The sequence below is a fragment of the Hyperolius riggenbachi genome, chromosome 9 (assembly GCF_040937935.1).
Source record: "Hyperolius riggenbachi isolate aHypRig1 chromosome 9, aHypRig1.pri, whole genome shotgun sequence".
NCBI classification, from domain to species: domain Eukaryota; kingdom Metazoa; phylum Chordata; class Amphibia; order Anura; family Hyperoliidae; genus Hyperolius; species Hyperolius riggenbachi.
Genome location: NC_090654.1, coordinates 293,798,925 through 293,814,728, shown reverse-complemented (window position 1 = coordinate 293,814,728; position 15,804 = coordinate 293,798,925). Strand labels below are relative to the sequence as shown.

Below are 15,804 nucleotides of genomic sequence, written 5' to 3'. Positions count from 1 at the left end.
GTATACCTACCGGGGTTTCCTCCCACACCCTACAGGCCGCAGGCTCCTTCGCCATCCTCCTGGGACGCTTCGATTCTCCAGTAGCCGTCCCGGTAAATCCTCCAGCTGGCACATACTACACATGCTCAGCTTGACGTGTGCATGCCCCCTTCATGCTCCTGTTGCCGGGAGTGTTCTGAGCTGCGTAGTATGCAATGGGGGTGCACGCACACGCAGCCAGACCACGCATGTGCAGCACATCATGACTAGACTGGAGGATTTACAGGGATGGCCAGCAGAGGATCAAGGTGGCCCAGGAGGATGGCAAGGGAGCTAAAGGTCTAAAGGGGGCTGTGGGAAGTCCCAGTTATGTATAATTACTTTCCTTCTATTAGTCTGAGGTTTCCTTTATTTGATAAAATATATCAGTTTATTCCTATCATTTAAATAGATTTTTTTTTTTCAAATGTTAAAATTAAAGAAAACTAATGACAGGACCAGTCTGGTTTTGAATGATAAAAGTACATTTTTTTTATTCAGAATTATTTCTGATATGCGTGACGAGGGGTGTGGTGGAGGCATGGTAGCAACCAGTAAAATAGGTGTGGGGGTATAATAAAAATTGATAACAATATCGATATTCTACTATCCTCCACCATAACCATATTTTTACACTAACCCTCCCCTATCTGCGCCTAATATTAGACTTAGACACACACACTCACTCACTCACTCACTTCTCTCTCTTTCTGTTTCTCTCTCTCTCTCTCTCTCTCTCTCTCTCTCTCTCTCTCTCTCTCTCTCTCTCTCTCTCTCTCTCTCTCTCTCTCTCTCTCTCTCTCTCTCTCTCTCTCTTCTGTTCCTCCTCTGTTTTTTCTGGATTCCGATGTTTCTTCTACGCCCTGCTGCAGCCAGTCCCCTGCTCACATCTCTATGGTACTGTGGCTGCCTTTAGCAGGTTTTGGTGCTCTATATTAATTGTCATGATTTGGTGTAAGGACCTGGCATCCCGTGTCTATATTATCGGCACAGGGGCATATGAATCAGATGCTTCATTATCAGCAGGCGTGAGAAGATATGAGAATTGCATCGGACACCAGATACTGAAGCTGAAACACAGAACAGAAATGCTGTATTGGTTAGGGATAATGGTTAGGTGTAATGGTTATGTGTAGGTTAGGGTAGGAGCAGGTTAGCTGTACTTTTTAGGCATGCTGTGGTGCTAGGCCAGTTTCTGATACTTTTCATGCTGAAATCAGTATTGCTGTGTATGTGCAGGCAACAACAGATATCTCTCTGATCAGATAAAGTTAAAATCTGACAGAGCCAACAGGGTTTGGACTAGTCCATCTCCTTATGGGGGATTCTCAAGCTTTTCTTTGTTTTCAAAAGCATTTCTTGAAATGCTTTTAACTGCAAAAATAGTAAGGTGCCAGCCTCCCTACTCACTTGCACACTATTTTGGCAGTTAGACTGAGTAACTGCCGTCTAGGTATTGCTTTTGAAAACCAGGGCTGCGAAGTTGGTACTAAAATCATCCAACTCGGACTCCCAGGTACAAAGCAATAACATCTGTAAAGTGCTTTTCTCCAATAGGACTCAAAGTACACAGATATGTCTCAGATCAATACAGGGCCGCAGGCTGGACTGTGTCACAGAGGAGATAGTCAGGTGTTCATAATTGCTACACAGGTGGGTTTTTAGTTTGGAATAAATGCTTCCAGGAATGGAGCGGTCCTGATTGGGTGTGGCAGGGAGTTCCAAAGTGTAGGAACAGCATAACAGAAGGCTCTGTCTCCAAAGTCCTTTAGGTATTTAGGGCCCAGATTGTGCAAGGTTTTAAATGTCAATTAGCAAATCGTCAACAGAATTCTCCATTTTATCGGTAGCCAGTGGAGTGAGCACAGGGTTGGTGTTATGTGGCAATGGCGGGGTAGTTAACAGCCTTGCGGCGGCATTCTGTACTACTTGCAGGCGGTGCAGCAGGTCTTTGTTTGGGAGGCCTGTATAGAGAACATTGCAGTAGTCCAGCCTTGATGTGATGAACTAGGGTTGGAAGATCCGCTAGAGCAGGGATGTCAAACCAGTCCTACAAGGACACAGTTCAAATGAATTGATGGGAAAGGTGTGGTCGATCAGATAGAGCACATTCCTCTCTTTCTCAGTCCATCCTAAACACTGGCATGGATCTGGCCCTCCAGGCCGGGAGTTCCACACCTGTGCTCTAGAGAGGAATGAGGTGTTTAACCCTTGCAATATTCCTTAGGTGAAAGAAGGAATGTTTCACAACTGAGATTTGATTCCTGAATCCCCATCAATCAGTACACCCAAGCTGCGCACAAAGTCTGTGTTGTTCAGGTCTGAGCGTCCTATCCTCAGTGGTGCTGGCTGGGTCTGGACCTGCTTTGCTGTCAAGCGTTGACCTCCGATAACAAGAACCTCAGTTTTATCAGCATTTAGTTTTATCCAAAATTACTCTGACTCCACAGCCCTGTTGAAAACAAAGAAAACCTGAGAATCTCCATGAGGAGATGGACTAGTCCAAAACCTGTCAAATCTGTCAGAATTGAACTGCTTCCTTTTTTCTCTGTAGTGGTTCTTAAATTCTCACACATGATCTTTTCATTGTGAAGTCCTTTCTTAGCAATAGGCCTTGTTTAATCCTTCCTTGTGTCTGTTGCTTGTGCAGAATGTTTGCCCTGCAGTGTATCAGTACAATAATGAATGTCCTCTTTTTTTAGCTTCGCCCCCTGGTGTCCCGCTTGCCAGAGGCTACAGTCAGAATGGGAGGAGTTTGCCGAGTGGGGAGAAGATCTTAATGTGAACATTGCCAAGGTGGACGTCACCGCTCAGCCAGGTAACTCTACCAACCAGCAAGTGCCGAAAACCAGAACAGCCAATGAGAATTCACCTTTCACTCTTCTGGAACTCTGATTGGCTTGGGGAAAGGAACCAGACAGGGGTCTGCAGAAATACCGGCACTTGTCATACACTCCTGTGCCATTTTCCCTGCAGACTCGCACTTTAAAAAAGTTGTAGTTCTGTGGCTGCTGCTGAGGTCATTAGTGACCAATTATTTTCTTGGGGTAAACAATAATTTGTGACTTCAGGTCCAAGGCTGCGTTAGAGTGCATGGAGCAGCCAATCTCTGCTTAAGGGTAATTGTGTAAGGCAGCCAAAGCATTGGTGTGACAGGTCAGACATGATATAAACATGATGATCTTAAAGAAAACCTGTAACGACAAAAAGTTCCCCTGGGGGGTACTCGCCTCGGGTGGGGGAAGCCTCCGGATCCTATCGAGGCTTCCGCCGTCTTCCTGTGTCCCACGGCGGTCTCGCTGTGCCCCTCCGAACAGCGGGATGTAAATATTTACCTTTGCGGCTCCAGCGCAGGTTAAGTATCGACTCTCCGCTCGGAGATAGGCGGAAATACCCGATCGCTGTCGGTTCGCTCTACTGCACAGGCGCAAGTCTCCTGCAGCTGCATAGTAGTGCGGACACGACAGAGATCGGGTATTTTCGCCTATCGGCTTGCGGAGAGTCGCAACAGCGCCCCCGCTGGAGCCAGGGAAGGTAAATAAATCAGCGCTTGTCAGGCTTGTCGGGGGAGGATTGCGGGACACTCCGGGGGAGCCAGCGCTGGACTGCCTGCAGCTACAGGGGAGGGGGAAGCCTCAGTGGGACCCAGAGGCTTCCCCCTCCCGAGGTGAGTACCCCCCCCAGGGGAATTTTTTTTTTGTTACAGGTTCTCTTTAAAGTGACACTGAAGCAGAAAAAACCTTATGATATAATGAATTGTATGTGTAGTACGGATAATGAATAGAACATTCGCAGCAAAGATATGAGTCTCATGTTTTTAATTTCAGGTATATAGATTTTTTTTTTATAACATTGCATAATTCTATCATATCTGCAGTTTACAAACTACACTCTGTATTTTAAACTATGAAGCAGAGCGGAGCTAATGTCCCTTTGAACTTCTTGCAGTAAAAATCTTATCTGAAGCTGCCTGTTACTGTTTCTTTGAAGTATAACTGCCTCAGAAAACAGCACTGTAGCCGACTAAACTGGTCAGAGAGCTCAGAGAAGCTTTTTTTTACATATATAATAAGTGAAGTTTCTTAATTTTCCCTGTACTGGAAACAATATGAGACGGGTTTCTGTGCTACGAATGTTCTATATCCTAGCTGTACTACAAATACAATTCATTATATCATGTTTATTTTCCCTTCAGATTTCCTTTAATCCATTAGAAGCTTCAATAGAGTTAAAGTGAATGGTTACCGTTTAAAAAAAGAAAAAGGCAGATACTCACCTAAGGAGAGGTAAGGCTCGGTCCTAATGAGCCTTCCCTCTCCTCTCCCGGTGGTCGGTCCCGCGCAGGATCCCCCGTGGCAGTATTCGACCAGTTCGGTCAAATACTGCCACTTCCGCATGCCGAAGGGAGCTTTCGGAAGCCTTCGGAAGCACTCGGGCTCCCGAGGACGCGGCCGTTCCATACTACGCATGCCCGAGCGCCCTCTATGACGCACTCGCGCGTACGTAGTATGGAGCGGCCCGTCTTCGGAAGCCCGAGTGCTCCCGAAGACCTCCGAAGTCCCTGCGGCGGCGGACGCGAACGGGGGAGCCAGCGCAGCACCGAGGGCACCGGGAGAGGAGAGGGAAGGCTCATTAGGACCGAGCCTTCCCTCTCCTTAGGTGAGTATCTGACTTTTTTCTTTTTTTAAACGGTACCCATTGGCTTTAAGAGAACTTGTTGTGCTGTGAATGCTTGGAATGCTTTGATGTCTCTCTGCTAGCAGAAAATATAGAAACTGAAAGCAGAAGTCCTCTGTTATTGTCTCACACTGCCCCCTAGTGACAAGTGGCTACAAATACACATTGCCACAGTACTAATTAGAAGCAAGGAAATGTAGCAAATAAGAAATAAAAAAATGTACTAAAATAAATTGGCCTGGAGCTCTTCAAGCCAAAATGGGTTAAAGCAAAATGAGAAGTGAAAAGTGAACTCCAGGTTTGATACCTTAATAGAGGGAAAGCTGTGGATAGTATAGAGCCCTCCCAGCCATGCGTCCAGCCTGTCGTTCCAGCGCTGTCTGTTGGCAAAGCTGTTTGACCAAGAAGCTCTTCGGAATGAGTTGTGCCCCCAAATAGTTCTCAGGAGGAGTGCATCCCTACTGGGCATGTGTAGACCGGGATCGCACATGTGCAGTAGGGATGCGCTCATCCTCGGGGCGGAGCAGGTCAAGCAGCTTCACCAGCGGACTCGGGTGTAATGATCTTCCTGGCGGAGGAAAGGAAAGGATCTATATTATCCGGAGACTTCCCTCTGTTGTCGCCTTTCAGTGCCTCAGCCAAGAATCCAGCATGTGTACCGAGGTCCCCCCAGCTAGCCGCATCTTTAAAGGGAACCAGAGGTGACCCTACAGTTAAGAAATCCCAGATACTTAGGAAGAGGGAGACCTCTGGATCCTGGGTCCTCCTCTCCTCTACGCTGCCTGTCTAGTTTGCCTCGGGTGCACTTAAACTTGTGCAACGGCGGAGCGCCTTGGCCCCCTTTATTACCCCACCGTCCTTTGTCCTTCCTCTCCTCCCCATAGCAACAGCACACATCACATGACTATAGCTGAGGGACAAGCCCGTGGAGAGAACAGTCACCCTAGAGATTGGCTCCCAATCTCGATGACAGTTACTGACAGTGTGGACTTAGCTTTAGAGGAATGATCTGATTTTCTTTAAAGAGAACCAGAGAGGAAGCACCCTCATGTATTTTATTACATTTATCAGTGGGAACATAACAGTAAACACCTACCCTGCTTTTAGTTTCATTCTTATCTGCTTAATTAGTCTATCAGCTGTGATAAGAATCCCTGACTGGCTCAGTCTAGGTTTGACCTGGAATCATTATAGCTGAGCCACTCTTCTGTGGAGTCTTTTCAAGCCCAAGCCTTCCCCCTCCTGGCTTAGATTTCCTGCTTTACATACTGAGAGCTGTGATGACATGGGAGGGGCTGCTGCTGCTGAGAGAGAAGCTCTGAAACAGACAAGTGTGGCTGCAATATGATCCCTGTGTGCTCTGTGTGCACTCTGTCTGCATAGATACTGATGATGACTGCAGTTTCATTCCTATGAGAGAGACTTCCTACAGGCAGCTGCACATCATACCAAAATAAAAGCACACAGATGAAAGGCTGCAGCAGCCTTTCTCATATAGCCTAGATAGCAGCCTAGTCTCATAGAGCCTAGACAGCACATCCAGAACAACTCATAACCCGGAAGCAGAAGGGATATGAGCCGGTGGCCATATTTGATTTTTCCTGGAGCAATAATGGATAAAAAAACACTAAAAAAGGCACACCAGAGCGGCAAAATTATCAGGTACAGCATTTATTCTTTACAAGCTATCGACTGATATGTTTCTTTTGTGTGAAACGTTCATCTCTGGTTCCCTTTAAATGGGATAACGAAGAAGTTCAGTCTGTGATTAGATGGCAGCTTATGTCCACACTGACAACTGACAAGAATTAAACTGCCACCCAAAGCAATCATGAAAGATTTCTTCAAGTGACTCTAAAGGTGGCCATACATCTCTCGACTTGGCGGACGATCATCCATCCAATTCAATGATTATTATCGAATCGGATGAAACTCTATGCCGCCAAGTGCATGTCCGATCCACAATTCGATCAATTTCAGGCTGAAACTGGTCACTTGTATCGATTGGACATGCTGTGAGATGATGATCTGGCGTGGGTGATCGGGTGTGCAGCGGTAACGATGAACGATATTGAGATGAGTGGTGAAACCCCCGGCGCAGCCTCCCCCCCCCCCCCCCCCCCCCCCCGAGTATAAATGTGCCCCCCCCCATGTGCATTTAAACATTACCTGTGCTGTGTCACCAAAAGTACGATGCCCATGCCTCTTCAGAATCCCCCGCACTTCCGTTAGCGGTATACACGCCGTTGGTGTGGCGCATGTGTGACGTCACACTCAGCTGAGTTGCGTTGACAACATGACATTTTATTTTAGATTTGTTTTCACCGTTTGATGTTTTTGTTAAAGCGGTATAAAATCCGGACATAATATCCAATACAAACATGTTTTCCTACTTTTTATATGTTATACGGTTATCATATTTGCATTTGTGCATAAGTATTATTATTCATTTAGAAGTTATAGGTTTCCAAAAGTACAGTTTTTTGCTTTGTGAGCTGACTTTGCATTTTATTCATAACTGCTTTATTCATCCTCTAACTTAATCAGAAAGCATTTATGCTTGTCTGACTTTGTTCAGGGGACCCCGCAGTGTGAGAGAAGGCTTAGTTTACATTTCTCACTTGATACAATTAAACACAGGATAACATTATGTAAAGTTCAGAAGCGGCCAGCTCTGCAGGAAGGGAAGCTTCTAAAGCCTGTGTTAACCCTTTGAATGCAGTTCTAGTAAAAAAAAAAAAAAAAAAAAAAAAAAAAGAAATGCTGGTTGTATATAAGATGCTGTAAATAATCTATTAGAGAAAAGTAAAAATGCTGGGTTATATTCCACTTTAACCTGATGAGGTGTACAGAGAAACAAGAGACGTATCTTCCGCTTTACCGCTAGTTTGGAACAAGCACGCCGGTCAGGCTGGCCCGTGTTCTCTGGCTGCATTCTTGTTCCGGGTCGCTGAGTATAATTTCCACTTTGCTGATTATTGATTTGCTTTCTTTTGTTATACAGGACTCAGCGGTCGTTTTACCATCACAGCCTTGCCTACGATATATCAGTGAGTATCCTCGTACTGTCCCCTCTTGTGGTATTAAAGTGGGCCTGAATTCAGAACTTCCTCTGTGCTGTAAAAGATAAACAGCAGAATGACCTTTAAAGAATATTCTTTCTTTATTACAGCCGATACAAATCCTTCAATAAATGTGCAGTGTGTCTACTTCCTGCTTTCATGGAAGCAGACATAGGGTTAACGTGACCCAGAGACGAAGCACCCTCATGTATTTTACCATAAATATCAGTGGGAACATTAGAGAAAACGCCTACCCTGCTCTCTGTTTCATCCTTCACTGCTCAGCCTGCTTATCAGCCCTGATAAAATCCCCCACTGAGCATTCAGACTGGCTTTGCTCAGGAATCATTATAGCTGAGACTGTCTTCTCTGATGTCTTTTCAAGCCCAAGCCTGCCCCCTTCTGGCTCTGCTATAATGACTCGGCTATAATGATTCCTGAGCAAAGCCAGACAATGCTCAGTCGGGGATTTTATCAGGGCGGATAACAAGCAGGCTGAGCAGTGAAGGATGAAACAGAGAGCAGGGTGGGCGTTTTCTATAATGTTCCCACTGATATCTATGGTAAAATACATGAGGGTGCTTCGTCTCTGGTTCACTTTAACGTCTTGTGTTTACAAATTAGCTGCTCTGCAGAGGCAGACAGCTGACACAGCTGAGAGATCAAATTACACTTGTGATTAGTCACAGATGAGAGGGAATTAGACAGGCTAATGTCTCTAAATACATACAGGGTGTATTTCTCCCTGTTTTCCTTCTGCCCTGTGCAAGAGTTCAGGTCAGTTCTGAACTCTACAGTCTAATTAGTGCATTATTGTTTTGGAATTGGTGGTAATTTTCTTGGGAAATGGCTGATTGTTGCTCTCTGTCTCTCCTCCTCCACATTAGCTGTAAAGATGGCGTCTTCCGCAAGTACCAAGGCTCCCGCGGGCACAAGGACTTCATCAGCTTTGTGAGTGAGAAGGAGTGGGAGGAGCTGGAGCCGGTGTCCTCATGGCTCAGCCCAGACTCCCTGCTGTGAGTACCGCCCCTTTTTCTGACCTTTTTATGTGTATTTTAGGATCAGTTCATGTAGAGGCTCTTTTGTACACACCCTAATGATATGTCACCTCAACTGATCATTGCAGTCTGTTTTGAGTAGCAGTTTTGTAGTGATCACTGTACAGACACTCCTGGTCACACTGTGTGCTCTGTTCTATGGAGAGGGAGTTGGGGGAATGTGGAAGCTTCCTCTGAAGGCATCAGGGAAGCGATCACACTGGTTGGATCTCTACAGAGGGGGCCAGTGACATCACATACACACGGGATCTATGGCCGCAGCTATCACGAGTGATCATGTCGTGTGAGGAGATTGTAAAGTGTGTGCAATGCTTTAGGCGACCTCTGCTGACCTCCTGAAAAGCAACTACGCACCAGACAAACATTTATTAAAATGAAGCTCCCCATAAGGGAGGTCCGTAATGGTATGTGCCGTTGTGGGGGGAGAGGGGGTGGCGGCTTCACTACTTACCTACGGGGTGTTGCTCCTCTGGCCCCCGTTCCATATGGGATCCGCCATCTTCTTAACAGAGAGGTTGCAGCCAGCTTACTTTCAACTTCCCGGCAGTGTCTCACCTGCACCACAGTGTATGCTGGGAGTTGTAGTCCAGGGAGGCGATGCAGTCTGTACTCCCATCCACAGACTGCATCTCCACGCCTTTCACACTGAATGTCAGAAGAAAAGCTATACTGAAAGTGTGTATTGTATTGTAGTCCATGCTGCCCCTTGTCATAATGACCTTACGGTAATTACTACACTTCTGTGCTTGTTTATAGAATGAGCGGAATGTCAGCTTTGTTCCAGTTCTCCATGCTTATTCGGGTAAGTAGCACCCCCCTTCTCTGTCTGACTCTCTCACTCCCACCTTCTCTTTCCTCTCTCTCCTCTCACTCTCCGCCCTCTCTTTCTTCTCTCTCTCCCTCTCTTTCCTTTCTCTCCTCTCACTTTCCGCCCTATCTTACCTCTCTCTCTTCCCTTTGTTCCCCTCTCACTCTCTCTCTTTTCCTTGTCCTCTTTTGCCCCCCTCCTTGCTTTGGCCCTATTACTTGGGTGCCTCAAGCTCCTCTCCCCCTGTGCCCCTAAGGGGACTTGCAGAAGACAAAATGTCAGACGGGAGAGCTATCGTACATGTGTGGCAATTCCATCCGATCGATTGACTTTCAGGAAGATTGCGCACCGATCCTCTTGTGTGTTGGATGTAATTGTTGCTCAGGTGGTAGAGAATTGTGCAGCTCCCTCTCTGGGGAAAGGATAAGAATGGATCACTCTGGATTGATTCGCCCTGTCATTAGTGGAGGTCACATAATTGCCCGGCTCAAAGAAGGTGTGCGTGCAATTCCTGACTGCATATTATTGTGCTAAATTCCTCCTTTCTCTAATTGTCATCCGGGACAACCTGAGATCCGGTCCCGCCCAGGATCTGTGGAAACACACCAACAAGAAGTTTAAAAGCCCCCGCCCACCCTCCATCCTCAGTGCGTCTGAAAGTAAACATAGACTAGAAACACCAAGATGAAGGAAAAACTAGACACCTGAAGGTGACTATTAAGATAATACCCTGTGCTCCTGAAACTAACAGAGAAAGGTGCGAGACAGGAGAAGGGAAGGGTTCTAGATGTTTGTCCCGGATGACAATCAGAAACTCCATTACCGGTAGGTCTAATAGGAGTCTTTCTCTAATTGTCATCCGGGACAACCTGAGATCCGGTCCCGCCCAGGATCTGTGGAAACACACCAACAAGAAGTTTAAAAGCCCCCGCCCACCCTCCATCCTCAGTTCATCTGTGTTTCCGTGACGGAAACACCTAAAGAAGCAAGCTCCCGTTTGTTATTTTTCTTGTACTCACCAGAGGGTGAGTATTTTTCCCAGAGGAGGCAGAGGACGGTGGCGAGGCGTACAGAGGTAACGCTAGCCGCGGACCTCCTCTAAAATATATTGCAGCCAGGTATTTGGTCTCCGTGCGGAGTGTGACCAGAATACCTTCCTTCCTCCGTCAGACGCCGGCCCTGCAAGGCGCATCCGGTCTGACAGCCGATCCAGCCAATCGGAGAGAGGCGGAAGTGACGCATCGGTCACGCGGCTAAAGGAGGAGGCGGAATCCGGAGAGCCAGGAAGTTGAGAGAGCGTGCTCCTGGCGTCTCCGCAAGTGCACCGTTAGCAGAGAGGATGTCGCAACCTCAGCCGCAGCAGCAGCCGACACAGCGGGAGGCAGATGCGGCGGCCAAATCCTCTTCCCAGGTGCAGCAATCCGGGTCTGGGGTGGTAAGTCCTCCAGTGGAGGATGTGTTTTTTACTTATCCCCTCAATATGGCATATCTCAGTGGATGTCTTGTCATGTGTTTTTTTCCAGGCAAAGACTGAGCCCAAAGTTACTGCACCACCTAAATATAAAAGATGTGGTTTATGTAACACCAAAATTGCCCTAGAGACCCCTAGGAATATATGTCAGGCCTGCACTGATGCTATTGTGGTTTCAGAAACTTCTAATATTTTGAAAGGAGTTATGGAATCAGTAAATAAAAACATGCAAGAAACTTTCGACAAATTTAAAGAAAGTTTTGTGCCACCTGCTATAGATCCTCTTCCAGGTCCTTCCAATATTACTCCCTCTCAGCCTTCAAATCTGCCCGACATCTTAGGGGTTGAGGAGGAAGAGGAAGATAGAGAAGAGGAGGAGGGGGAGGATTTATCAGAGAATATATCACAGGAGGAAGGAGAGCAGCCCAGATCAGAGGGAGAGGAAACAGTTAAAACTCCCAGATTTTTATTTTCTCCTGATGAGTCTTCTGAATTGCTCAAGGCTGTGTATGTTACTGAGCAAATTAAGGAAGCAGTTCCTGAACTTACCCCTCAGGATCAGGTTTATTCTGGTCTAGGTCAGGCCACGGGTAAGGTATTTCCTATCCATAAAACTCTGCAGGAAATCATTACATCCCAGTGGCAAAATCCAGAGAGGCCCTTGTTTATCCCAAAATCAGCAAAGAGAAAGTTCCCTTTTTCTCAGGCAGAAATTGATAAATGGACTAAATGTCCTAAATTAGATGCGTCCCTATCCAAATATTCCAAGGATTCGGACTTATCCTTTGAGGATGCTGGGGTCCTTAAAGACGTGATGGATAAGAAAGTAGATTCACTTCTCAGGAGAGCATGGGAATCTGCTGCGTTTGGTTTCATCCCAGGTATTTCGGCCACCTGCATTTCCCGTAATCTTAGAATATGGATGGACAATTTGATTGAACAAATTTCTAAAGGTGTTCCACTAAAAGATTATGCAGCCTCTCTTCCAGTAGTTCTTAAGGCGGTAGCCTTTTTAGCCGACGCAGTTACAGAACTTATTCGCGTATCAGCCCGTACGACAGCACTTATTAATTCGGCTAGGAGAGCAGTGTGGTTGAAAACCTGGGAAGGGGACCAGACATCCAAAAACAAATTATGTGCCCTTCCATTTGAAGGTAATCTTCTTTTTGGCACAGGTTTAGAGGAAGTACTTTCCCGGTCAGCCGAAAAGGGGAAACAATTCCCAAATAAGAAGAAAAGTTTTAAGGGTAAAAGGCCTTTTGTCCCTAAAAGACAGGAGCCAGAGCCAACCAAAAACAGGAATGTGCAGAGGAAATGGTCCTTTCCGAAAGGGAGAGGTAGAGGGGGATTTACTCTCGGGAGGACTGATCCCCCCAAACCAGGTAAATGACTCTCTGCCAGTAGGGGGCAGACTTCTTTATTTTCAGTTAGAATGGGAGAAATTGAATCCCAATCCGTTTGTTTTACAAATTATAAGTCAGGGTTATCGCCTGCAATTCTCTGTCAAGCCCCCGCAGAGGAGATTTGTAAATCCAATTCCGAAGGATCGAGCGAAAGCCGAGGGTTTGGAATTGGAAATTCAGAAACTTCTAGAAAAAAGAGTGATTATTCATGTTCCCCAGGAAGAAGTATTCCAGGGATACTACTCCCACGTATTTCTGGTAAAGAAAGCCAACCTGAATTTATTTTAAACCTGAAATCTCTCAATCCGTTTCTGACGTACAAGAAATTCAGGATGGAGAGTATATATTCAGTAAGGTCCCTATTGCAAGGCAAGGAATTTTTTGTCTCAATAGACCTTCAAGACGCCTACCTGCACATTCCGATTTTTGCGGCACATCAAAAATTTTTGAGATTCGCAATCAGAGCTCCCTCCCACATTCGTCACTTCCAATTTCAAGCTCTTCCATTCGGAATAGCGTCAGCTCCGCGAGTGTTCACCAAGGTGCTAGCAGAAGTGATGAAGGGTTTAAGGCTTCAGGGAATTTCGATTGTCCCTTACCTGGACGATCTGTTGATATTTGCGGAGACAGAAGATCTAGCCAAAACCCACAGGGATATAGTGATCCACACTCTGGTTCAGGTGGGCTGGATTGTGAATTACGCCAAGTCGTCTCTAAACCCGACCCAGGAAATTACTTTTCTAGGCTACAAAATAAATTCGTTAGAAAAGAAAATTTTCCTGCCGACAGAAAAGATTATAAAGATACAGTCAGAAATAAACAATTTAATCAGCCAAGAGACTTCGTCTCTCAGGCAGATTATGAGAGTGTTGGGTCTATTTTCAACAGCAATCCCGGCAGTCACTTGGGCTCAATCGCACGGGAGAATGCTTCAGTCTCTCCTTCTTTCGAATTGGGACAAATCCAGGGAGTCCTTGGATCTACGAATTTCGATCCCAGACTTAGTCAGGGTCGACTTAAGATGGTGGCTGAGCCGACAGAACCTGGAGACGGGGAGATTCTGGAGGCAAAACGATCCAATAAAGATTTTTACAGACGCAAGTTCTTGGGGCTGGGGAGCAACGTCTTTGGGCAATCATGCCCAGGGAAATTGGTCCCAGGCTATAAGCAGGAAGTCATCCAACTTCAGAGAGCTTCTGGCAGTTCAGAGAGCTCTTCTATTTTTTCAGTCTCTAATAGAAGAGAATCACGTTCAGGTCTTTTCAGACAATATCACGACGGTGGCGTATCTCTCAAAGCAGGGGGGTACGAGATCAAGCGAGCTCATGTCTCTCTGCGCGGAGATTCTCGTTTGGATAGAGCCTCGGGTTCTATCGCTGTCGGCGGTCCACATAAGGGGGATCCTCAATGTGGAAGCGGACTTCTTGAGTCGTCAGGAGGTGAATCAAACAGAATGGGAACTTCATCCAGAAGTTTTTCAACTGATAACAGAAAGATTCGGGATCCCGGAGATAGACCTCTTCGCATCCCCTATGAACGCAAAAGTAGCGAATTTTTTCTCGCTACACAGATGCCAGAAGTCTCTGGGGTTGGATGCACTCAGTCTCCCATGGAGGTTCAAGCTTTGCTATGCTTTCCCTCCAACTGTGCTTCTTCCTCAGGTACTAGGAAAACTTCAAAAGGAAAAAGTGAGATTAATTCTAATAGCTCCCCAATGGCCAAAAAGACCATGGTATGCAACAATGTTGAAGATGTCAGTGGAACCTCAATTTCCTCTGCCACTTCGTCCAGATCTTTTGATTCAGGGGCCGCTCTCGCACCCCAAGCCACAATTATTCAATCTGGCAGCCTGGATCCTGAAAGGGTAATTCTTAGACAGAAGGGTCTTTCGGAAAAAGTGATCGAAACATTGATGAAATGCAGGAAACCGATAACGCAGAAGATTTACCGTAAGGTTTGGAAAGTTTATTTATCATGGTGTGAGGCTCATAACAAGAACCATACGCTATCAAGCTCAGTTCTGGATTTCCTCCAGGACGGGTTTGACATGAAGCTGGCACCAAGTACTCTTAAGGTACAGTGTTCAGCTCTATCCATTCTGCTAGACAGGCATTTAGCTCAGGAAGAATTGTTCAGAAATTTCTTCAAAGCTTTGCAGAGATCAACTCCGGTGAAGCAAAAGATTTTTCCACAATGGGATTTGTCTCTAGTCCTGAATAGTCTTATGAAAAACCCTTTTGAGCCTATTGAAGATATTGATATTAAATTTTTGACACTTAAAATAACTTTTCTCATTGCAATCACATCGGCTAGGCGCTTAGGTGACTTACAAGCTCTTTCCATCAAGGATCCTTTCCTAATTATCTGTCCTGACAGTATTAGACTCAGGTTAGATCCGGCCTATCTCCCAAAAATGTCTTCAGAGTTCCACAGGTCTCAAGAGATTATCCTTCCCTCTTTTTGTACTGAACCTGTGGGGTCCAGAGAAGAGGGGTTCCATTGTTTAGACGTCAGACGTTCCTTACTAACCTATCTTGCCAGATCAAGAGAATTTAGGAAGTCTAGCAACCTGTTGGTTTTATTTGCAGGTAAGAATAGGGGCCAGCAGGCATCCAGACAAACCATCGCAAGATGGATTAGACAGATGATAGCTTTAGCCTATGAGAGTAGTAATTGTCCCTTACCTCCTAACATTAAAGCCCACTCAACCCGATCTTTATCCACATCATGGGCAGAAAGGGCAGGAGCTACCATTCAACAGATTTGTCAAGCAGCAACCTGGTCGAGTGCATCTACTTTCATCAAACACTACAGAGTGGATGTGTTATCTCAGCAGGACCAATCGTTTGGCAGAAAGGTGCTCCAGGCAGTGGTCCCTCCCTAGGTGAGATGTTTGTCTTGTTAAGACTTCTTGCCTATCTCTCAGGTTGTCCCGGATGACAATTAGAGAAAGACTCCTATTAGACCTACCGGTAATGGAGTTTCTGATTGTCATCCGGGACAAACATCTAGAACCCTTCCCTTCTCCTGTCTCGCACCTTTCTCTGTTAGTTTCAGGAGCACAGGGTATTATCTTAATAGTCACCTTCAGGTGTCTAGTTTTTCCTTCATCTTGGTGTTTCTAGTCTATGTTTACTTTCAGACGCACTGAGGATGGAGGGTGGGCGGGGGCTTTTAAACTTCTTGTTGGTGTGTTTCCACAGATCCTGGGCGGGACCGGATCTCAGGTTGTCCCGGATGACAATCAGAAACTCCATTACCGGTAGGTCTAATAGGAGTCTTTTTTCATTAAAGTAGACTGAAAAAA

General features: G+C 46.0%; 1 protein-coding gene across 1 annotated transcript in view; it reads left to right on the top strand.

Moving 5' to 3' along the window:
- The window catches only part of TMX1 (thioredoxin related transmembrane protein 1), a 41,096-nt gene that overhangs the window by 5,280 nt on the left and 20,012 nt on the right, over positions 1 to 15,804 (top strand). Inside the window, exons 2-5 of the mRNA XM_068254986.1 lie at positions 2,721 to 2,836; positions 7,700 to 7,745; positions 8,645 to 8,773; positions 9,572 to 9,617. Of these exons, the coding sequence (XP_068111087.1) occupies positions 2,721 to 2,836; positions 7,700 to 7,745; positions 8,645 to 8,773; positions 9,572 to 9,617 (337 nt within the window). The remainder of the gene's footprint in view (positions 1 to 2,720; positions 2,837 to 7,699; positions 7,746 to 8,644; positions 8,774 to 9,571; positions 9,618 to 15,804) is intronic.